Below are 9778 nucleotides of genomic sequence, written 5' to 3' on the forward strand. Positions count from 1 at the left end.
CAGACTCCTGAGCTGTGTCCTGGCTCTGAAGTCACTGGCTGTATAAGGCTGTGGGCACAGCACATGGGACACAGCACAGAGGACAGCAAGTGATGCACACTTGGAGACATAGGGAGATTCAGCCTTGGGGACTCTGCATGGCAGGGAAGGGGCAGTGCCAAAAAGTGTGTATTTATAGAGAGGGTAAGACTACCAGCCCCTATATATCTAACATAGGACTTACCATTTTAACCCTTCCACAAGTGCAGGTCCGTAGTATTAAGCACATTCCCATTGTTCTGCTACCATCACCACCATCCACCCACAGAACTCTTTTCTTCCTCCCAAAATGAAACTCTCTCTGTTCCCATCAAACTCCTGGGCAGAGCTGCCCCACCTGTGACCCACAGCCTGACACCTGAACTCACCTCTAGACTTGCTTCTGGTCTGCTGCTCAAACCCCCCTCCCCATCATCACTCATCTCCAGGATGTCCTTAAATAGCAAAGCCTCAGAAAAAACACATGTTGGCTGGGTGGTGTGGGACTGTGCAGCTGAAAGAAACAGCGCCTGCATGTTCCAGGTAGCACTCCAAAAGACCAGGCAGTCAGCCAGTCAGGGAGGAAACAGGGGAGGTGCCAGAGGCTGTGGCTCTCAGTCCTGTGTCTGCCCATGACTCAATGCTTCTGCTCTATTCACAGTTGAGAAAGTCTGTGCTTCTCCCACACAAAGCAGGTGGCCTCATGATCTCTGAGCCCTCAGATCGTCATGCATCCATCTTCTGACACACACACCTGCCCTGGGCTCTTAAGAACTCGGGTGCGCTGAGGGGAGGGAGATGCCAACTCTGATTCAAAGATGCCTGCAGAGGAATCGAAGGTGCCACACAGGGCAATCTTCTCTCTGTTGTCTGCACAGCGGAGCTGCCCAAGCCCTACATCACCAGCAACAACTCCAACCCTGTAGAGTTTTCTACATATAAGTTTAAGTTATCTGCGAACAGAGATAATTTTACTTCTTTCCGATTTGGATGCCTGTTTGTTTGTTTGTTTGTTTGTTTGTTTGTTTTTTGCCTAGTTTCTCCAGCTAGGACTTTAAATACTATGTTGAAGAGAAGTGGTGAAAGCAGGCATCCTTGTCTTGTTCCTGCTCTTACAGGGAAAGCTTTCAGTCTTTCTCCATTGAGTTTGCCTCTATTATGTCGAGGTGGTTTCCTTCCATTCACAGAGTGTTTTTATTTATAAAAGAATGTTGAATTTTGTCAAATGCTTTTACTGGCTAAATCTTATTACTAATTATAGGTCTATTCAGATTTTTTTGTGTGTTCCCAGGAATTTACCCATTTCATCTAGGTTATCCAATTTGTTGGCATACAATTATTTACCGCACTCTTTTAATCTTTATTATTTCTGTAGAATTGGTAGCAATGTCATCAATTATTTTGAGAGTAGGTCTCATCCTGTAACCTAACCCAGGCTGGAGTGCAGTGGCTTGATGATAGCTTACTTACAGGCTCAACCCCCTGGGCTCAAGTGATCCTCCTACCTCAGCCTCCTGAGTATCTGGGACTACAGGTATGTGGCATCATGCCTGGCTAGTTTAAAAAAAAAAATTGTAGAGACTGTGTCACGTTATGTTGCATAGGCTGGTCATGACCTTCTGACCTCAAGCAATCCTCTTCCTTTGACCTACCAGGGTGCTGGAATTAAAGGTGTGAGACACCATGCCCCCATTTTCATTTCTGATTTTAGTAATTCATTCTTAATCAACCTAGTAAATGATTGTCAATTTTGTTGATCTGTTTTGAAGAACCAACTTTTGGTTTCATTGACTTTCTTTATTGTTTTTCTAGCCTCCGTTTTATTTATTTCAATTCTAATTCTTATTGTTTCCTTCATTAACTATCTTTGGGTCGATTCTGTTCTTTTTCTATATCCTGAATTTGTAAAGTTAGGTTGTTGATCTGAGGTCTCTCTTAATGTAGGTATTTACCACTGTCAGTTTCTTGTACAAGATTCTTAACTTCTCTGAGCCTTCAATTCTTTAACTGAAAATTACAATAATTCTCATCACTAGGAAATGGATGGAAAAAATGAAAATTGAAATAACAATGCCTGTTTCATAGTATTGTTTTGAAGATTTAATGTAATATTTGATTAAGCCTTCAGCAAAATGCCACACACAAAGAAAAGTTTCATAAATATTAGCTATTATTATTACTACTGTTACCATTAACCTTGAAGTCAGGTAGTCCTAGAGTCAAATTCTAAATCCACTTGTCACTAATTGTGTGACTTTGGATAAGTTTTCTCATCACTCTAAGCCTCTGTCTTTTCATCTGTAAAATGGAAATAATGTCTACCCAAGAGGGTTATTGTATAAATCAAATGAGATACAGGTTAAGTATTTAGCACAGGGCCTGGCACCTAAGACGTGCCCCTCAACAGCAGCTAACATAGCATTAATCATCACCTTTATTGACTGGTGAGGGCTAAGCACCAAATGGAAACCCACTAGGACATGGTTACTGGCTAAACATGGGAGAGAGCAAAAACCCTGCAAAGAATCAAGCCTGGTATGTTAGCTTTCACCCACTGAGATGCAGCCAAGATGGGATTAGAGGTGCAAGATAATTCACCAGGGAAAACAGCCATGAGGGAAAGTGGAGCAGTAGTGAGAGCAGAGCCTAAGAGAGCCCTTAGACCACGATGCAGATCTGATTCCTGAGAGGGAGAAAGAGAAGGAGGGAAGTTTCAGATAGCGGTGCAGTTCTGAGTTTCCCCAAGACCGCTGGGGAGTCCTTGAACCCCTCACCCATGAGAGTGAAGCAGGGTCTCACAGACCTGGGCTTGCTTGCTTTCTCCTGGTGGGAGCCCATGAGAAGTGAGTTGTCTGTGCAAAGAACATGGTAAATTCAGAATGCACTAGCCTGGGCCTTCTGTCAATCAAATCCCTGCCATGGAGATCCAACAGACTCTTATTCATGGCTGCCACAACTGAGACACTGATAAAAAGATGCAACCATAAAAATATAGAAAGTTCTAACGACATGCAAAAGCAGCAATCAGACTTTCTCAAATTTTAAAAGCCTTCAAAAATGTCCGAGTGCAGAAAGACCAGGCTGAAATTAACAGAAGACTGATCACCAACCTAGAAACATGGTGAGAGAGAAAAAATTGCAACCTTCCCACAAAACTAGTGTATTCATTGAAGAAACAAGTCGAGACTACTTCATGTTGACAGCTGGTTCGTGGGGCACCCCACTGTAGAATAACATCACCTTCATTCCTTCTCTTTTCTTCCCACAAGGAAGTGCTCCTGGCCTCTCAGCTGTGGCCACTGTCAGCATCATGATTGGAGTGCTGGCCAGGGTGGCTCTGATATAGCAGCTGTGGTGTATTTTCGGTGTTTTAGGAAGACTGGCAGGTATGATGGCCTTTCCTCTTGTCATGTTTCCTGCAGGGCTGACCACCATACTTGGGAAAGGGAAGAAACTTCTTCACTTATATCTGGGACTGGATCTCCTCCTTCTACCTCTAAATTTCTGCTTCTCCCACTAATTCCTGCCGGTCTCTTTTTTCCTGGTCTGCATGCTCCCTGGACCCCACTGTCTCTTAGACATAATTATCCCCAGCCTTAGTTAATTTGCTTCTTAGAGTCAATACATTGTCAAAGCCTCTTCGTCATGTTTTAACATCGCTCACTTGTGTCGTTCTCTCCATTCCCATAAACCCCAATAACTGTTCAACATCCTGCTTGACCCCTTGTTGTAAGGTTGGAATCTTTCTTGCATATGACTGCCTCATTACCTTCCTAAAATCTAGTTCACTCACCTACTTAAGAAGCCAAAGGGGGCCGGGCGCAGTGGCTCACGCCTGTAATCCCAGCACTTTGGGAGGCCGAGGCAGGTGGATCACGAGGTCAGGAGAACGAGACTATCCTGGCTAACATGGTGAAACCCTGTCTCTACTAAAATAAATATATATATATATATATACACACACACAAAAATTAGCCGGGCGAGGTGGCGGGCGCCTGTAGTCCCAGCTACCCGGGAGGCTGAGGCAGGAGAATGGTGTGAACCTGGGAGGCAGAGCTTGCAGTGAGCCGAGATCACGCCACTGCACAGAGTGTGACTCTGTCTCAAAAAACAAAAAAAAAGAAAAAGAAGAAGCCAAAGGGGCCTGCTCTGGCCTACTAGATAAGTTCAAATTTCTTCTCTTTACCTCTGCTTCCCAGTGTAATTCCTCTATCTTAACTAGAATCTGACTCTCTACACATCCCTGCCCCTTTACCCCAGATGCACATAGAATTCTTAGTTTCAGGGTTACACCTAAAAACAGGGTGATCTCCCCTCCACCACCCGCACTGTGGACTTACCCACACCCTTCATCACAAGCAACCTCTTATTTCATGGAAAACAAACACTGTGTAGGATTAACATGTGAACCTCAGACACATCCTGCATGTGACTGAGAACCTTTTCCTGACGATCAAATCATGTGTTCATAACAGACACAGAAATGAAGAAGGCAAGGTCCCTATCCCCAGGGAACATAAAGCCCAAGACATGAGATAAGACCTGAAAAAGAATCATGATACCAAAGTAGAAAGGAGTGAAGGCCACAAGAAATCAGAGAAATCTGATGGGAAATATAGCTACACATTGGAATCACTTAGAAACATTTTTAAAAATGGATGCTCAAGCCCCAGCCATCTCTGATCTACTGGTCTGGAGTGGGACCCAGGCACTGGTAATTTTTAAGCCTCTCCAGATGCTACTAATGTGTAGCCAGGATGGAGGACCCCTGTTCTAATAGGTAGGACTTGGGGCTAAACTCATGGTTTTCAGCTAGGAAGATTAGAATTGCCTCTGGAGCTTTTTCAACATACATAGGCCTATACTTTGTTAGCCTTATCTATTAATGGGCTCCACCAAGAATTCAGTAATCTAATTGAGAAACAGAAACTAAATGGAAAAGCCGCCTTATTTGATATGTTTCATTATATGGGAAGCACTGTCAAATGATAAGTGATGCTAACCCTTCTCTAAGTTATATTTATGGATATGTTATTGATGTGAGTGTTCCAAAAATTATAAGAGATTCCCAGAAATGTAATAGGTTATAAGCCATAACGTCATATGTCACAGAAGTAAGTGTCTATGGGAGAGGCATTCTTATCATAATGAACTCTCATCAGCATCAGATGTTTAACCATACTCATTTTCAATCTTTGTCATTCACAACAATTGTTTTTTGTTTTGTTTTGTTTGGGGGGGGTTGTTTTTGTTTTTGTTTTGAGATGGAGTTTCACTCTTGTTGCCCAGGCTGAAATGCAACGGCATGATTTCGGCTCACCACAACCTCTGCCTCCTGTGTTCAAGCGATTCTCCTGCCTCAGCCTCCCGAGTAGCTGGGATTACAGGCATGTGCCACCATGCCTGGCTGATTTTCTATTTTTAGTAGAGATGGGGTTTCTCCATGGTGATAAGGCTGGTCTCAAACTCCCAACCTCAAGTGATCTGCCTGCCTCAGCCTCCCAAAATGCTGGGATTACAGGCATGAACCACCGCGCCCAGGCCCCAACAATTGTTTTGATTCTTCCTTAAAGCATTTGCAATCAGCTACCATCCAAAATTTCTTCTTCATTGAGGATATTTACAGAAAACACTCTGACATGTAGTCTTGAATACAAGTTTCTGATAACATTAAAATCATACCATTGGACTATTTAAGAATTTGCAAAATTTTTACAAACTGAGAGCTTCATGAAACTGACAGCCAAGAGCAAGCAGAGAAAATAATTAATTTCATAGGACTAAATGATAGCAATGAAAATAATATTTTCATGATTTTTTATTTGAAATTTTGTGGATTCTTTAAGTGTTTTGTTGCCCAGATTTCAGGAAACATTTTTTCTTTTAAGCTATTTACAGTTTTCAGCAATTTGGTAAAGTAGACTTTTGTGAACAAAAATTGAAACATCTACATTTTCTCCCTACCTGTTCCAGAATTTGGAAATTATTCATGAACATTTATATTTTTATAATAATATCTTTATTTGCACAATAAATATAGTTATTAATATTAATTGCTATAAAATAATTGTTATTAATATTTATTTAGTGGTTATTAGTTAAAGATTGCTTAATTTTATTAATAATTAATGATTATTTAATGATTAATTATAATGTTAATTAATATTTATATCAAATAAATATAATAATATCGTTATTTGCTCAACAAAAATCTGCTCCTTTTATAACAGGCTACATTTGAAATCACTGGTTATATTACCCAGGCTTTGATTGGGATGTTATATTTGGGAATGTACATAAATGAACCCATAGGCACTGCTGGCAAAGTCTGAAGTCACCCTGGTTTGGCTTCCTCGTGTCAAGAGGTTTCTAAAAGTTTAATCTGAGATTCCTTATAAAAACTTCCAGTAAAGCAAACTTAAAAAGGCTCCAGGCTGGGCACAGGGGCTCACACCTGTAATCCCAGTGCTTTGGAAGGCCAAGGTGGGTGAATCATGAGATCAGGAGTTCAAGACCAGCCTGGCCAACATGGTGAAATCTCGTCTCTACTAAAAATACAAAAAAAAAAGAAAAGAAAAAAAGCTGGGTGTGGTGGCGGGCGCCTGTAATCCCAGCTACTCAGGAGACTGAGATAGGAGAATTGCTTGAATCCAGGAGGTGGAGGTTGCAGTGAGCTGCACTCCAGCCTGGAAGTGCATACATAGGCCTGTACTATTCATGTGCGTAAATAGGCCCATACATAGGCCTATACTCCTATTCAAGGAGAATTGCTTGAACCTGGGAGGCAAAGGTTGCAGTAAGCTGCGCTTCAACCTGGGCAACAGGGTAAGATTCCATCTCAAAAAAAAAAAGACGATGTAGTCAACTGCTACTCTTGCTGCACTTATATAAAGAATGAGGTGGCCGAGCGCAGTGGCTCAGGCCTGTAATCCCAGCACTTTGGGAGACCGAGATGGGCGGATCACGAGGTCTGGAGATTGAGACCATCCTGGCTAACACGGTGAAACCCCGTCTCTACCAAAAAATACAAAAAACTAGCCAGGCGAAGTGGCAGGCGCCTATAGTCCCAGCTACTCAGGAGGCTGAGGCAGGAGAATGGCGTAAACCCGGGAGGCGGAGCTTGCAGTGAGCCAAGATCTGGCCATTGCACTCCAGCCTGGGTGACAGAGCGAGACTCCGTCTCAAAAAAAAAAAAAAAAAGAATGAGGCCAAGTTTGATTAGACTAAACTTATTTGGAAAACAAATATGTCTTACTGGGATTATCTTTGGTAGAAAAAGAGATGCCTACGAAGAGAAAAAATATGTTGAAAAAAACTATAGTACATCTGTTACGACATCACAGCTCTGCTTATTGTTTTTTAGTTTTCATTATCCTGTAGATTGGACTGGACCCTGAATTCTTCTAGCTCCTCTAATCCCATTTTATCCCATGGAACCACTAAGAACAAGGTCTGCTCTGTTCCTGAAGCCCTATATGCTGGAGATGGACAGCTCAATGGAAATTTAAAGGGAAAACCTTCATGCCTGAGGTGTGGGCCACTCAGAGACTTCATGTAACTAGAGACACTCAAACTGCAAACCACGACAAGAAATTGACAACTTCATGCTGTGGACAGCTTTTCCCAAGATGTCAAACAAGACTCCCCATCATGATAAGGCTCTTACCCCTTTTAATTTGTCCTTGCTTATGCCTGCCTCTTTTGCTTGGCAGGATAATGCTGTCATTAGTAATCACAAGAAGTAGCTTCAGAGGGTGACTTAACAGAGTGTCAAATCTATCTTGTCAATCCCAGCGTTTTACGTAAAAGATCCTTTAGTCCACCCAATGGCTGACATTAGCAGCATCTTTAACACAACTGTTTTTTCAAATGTACAGTGGGGTCCTTTTCAGAGTTGGACTTCTAGACTCACCTGTTCTCACTCCCTGTTTTAGTTTAACCCAGCCATGCAATGCCAAATAACAGAATTGCTCCCTACCAACTGAACAGGGAGGAGTCTGTGCAGTTTCTGACACTTCTTGTTGAACTTGGCTAAATACAATGGGTATCACTGAGACTAAGTTGTAGAAATTAACAAATGTGCTGCTTGGTTAAAATGGCTAGACTCGTCGGGCTCGTTCTTTATTCTATTTTAGTTGGTTTGCACCTTGCCTATCCAACTCTTGGTACTACCCTCCTAATAGTCATACTAGTAGTCATACTCCCTGGTGTAGTGTAATCTCTAAAAGCTTTAAATGTTTGTATGTAGCCAGCCACCAAACAGTGAATGGTCTCTCTTTGGCTGAAATTACAAAACTCAAAGAAATGCGTCATCAGGAGAACATCCTAACCTATGAAGGTACCCTAGAACTTAAAGTATTAAAAAAAAAAAAAAAACCTATGAAGGATAAAAGCCCCAAATGGTGGTAACTTATAATAGCACTAATGCTTTAAGGTTTGGTCACACTGTCACCTAGGTGAGCGCATAGGGCCAGTCATGCTAAATGCTACATACTCCAACTGAAATTTTAAGGAAGCAGATAGATCCAAAACAGATCAATTAAAAAAAAACAAAAAACCAGGAGATTCCAGTTTACTTGAGTTAGCATACTACGGGGGTCCCCTCTACTTTAACTTTTACAAAAAAGTAATGTGAAGTAATGTGATGTTAACCAATGTACTTATTTCTGTGGTTCTGTTTCCTTGTTCTGATTTGACAAAATCCACTGTTCTTTTATTGTATTGCCCAGGGGGAGCTATTACTGTACTTGTAGAGTGGAGCTGCCTTAATTCATAAGTCACAAATAAAAGCCAATTAGATCTATAACTAAATTTGTTGTAATTATGTCTCCTGACGTGGGTTCACAGCCAGCGATGGGCAGTGGAGTCTCTCTGGCTGCATCATTCTCTCCCTGACCCTTCTGCCTTCCTCTCTCACTTCCAAGGGCCCTTCTGATTACACTGAGCCCACCCAGATTATCCAGAATAACCTCCCATCTCAAGATCCTTAACTTTATCTTATCTGCAAAGTCTTTTTGCCAAATAAAGTAACATGCACATGTTCCAGGGATTAGGATATGGACATTTTTAGGAGATCATTATTCTGCCTAACACAAGTAACTTTCATAAACATCACCCACAACAAAAATGTGCTTTGCCTGCCTTCTACGTCTCACTTTGCTGTCTGAATCACAGGCCAGAGCACAAACTTCAAGGTGAAACACACCAGCTCTGCTATGAACTGCCTAGATGATCCTGGACCACTCACTTCACCTCCCACAGCCTCTTCTCATTTGCAGCACAAGGATGATTCTTACTGTATCAGAAAATGACAGTGCAAGAGTAAATTAAGATGTGTAAGGTATTAGTCACAGAGCCTGTACCTGATGAGCCCTCGGTAAACATTCCTTTCAGTCCCTTCCTTTTAACATCCCGTTTCTTTCATCCTCACCCATCTGCTCCTTCATCTTCTTTCTCTGCAGCGACTTACACAGTCTAGTCTACCCTACCAGTTAGCAAAGAAGCCAACTACCCATTTTCTCATGATTCTGCTGGAATGGTCTTGTGATGGAGTCTGCTATCCACTCAAGAAAGCCCATATTATTTATATGGGGAGGTCTGTTTAGAACAAGAGGTCCTTGGCCGGGCGCAGCGGCTCATGCCTGTAATCCCAGCACTTTGGGAGGCTGAGGCGGGTGGATCACGAGGTCAGGAGATCGAGACCATCCTGGCTAACACAGTGAAACCCCGTCCCTACTAAAAATACAAAAAATTAGCCGGG

At 42.1% G+C, this 9778-nt stretch overlaps 1 protein-coding gene across 2 annotated transcripts in view; it reads left to right on the forward strand.

The window, feature by feature from the left end:
- Nucleotides 1-9778, forward strand: part of LOC105507867 (carcinoembryonic antigen-related cell adhesion molecule 3) — a 108404-nt gene that overhangs the window by 53110 nt on the left and 45516 nt on the right. Inside the window, exons 9-11 of one of the 2 annotated variants that reach the window (XM_011936579.1) lie at nucleotides 3288-3404; nucleotides 7399-8356; nucleotides 8404-8547. The exons of the other annotated variant lie outside the window; for it this stretch is intronic. Coding sequence (XP_011791969.1) covers nucleotides 3288-3364 — 77 coding nt within the window. The 3' untranslated portion in view covers nucleotides 3365-3404; nucleotides 7399-8356; nucleotides 8404-8547. Of the gene's footprint in view, nucleotides 1-3287; nucleotides 3405-7398; nucleotides 8357-8403; nucleotides 8548-9778 lie in introns of those variants that run through there. 2 annotated transcript variants of the gene reach the window in all.

The sequence above is a fragment of the Colobus angolensis genome, unplaced genomic scaffold (assembly GCF_000951035.1).
Source record: "Colobus angolensis palliatus isolate OR3802 unplaced genomic scaffold, Cang.pa_1.0 Scaffold154, whole genome shotgun sequence".
In the NCBI taxonomy this organism is placed as follows: domain Eukaryota; kingdom Metazoa; phylum Chordata; class Mammalia; order Primates; family Cercopithecidae; genus Colobus; species Colobus angolensis.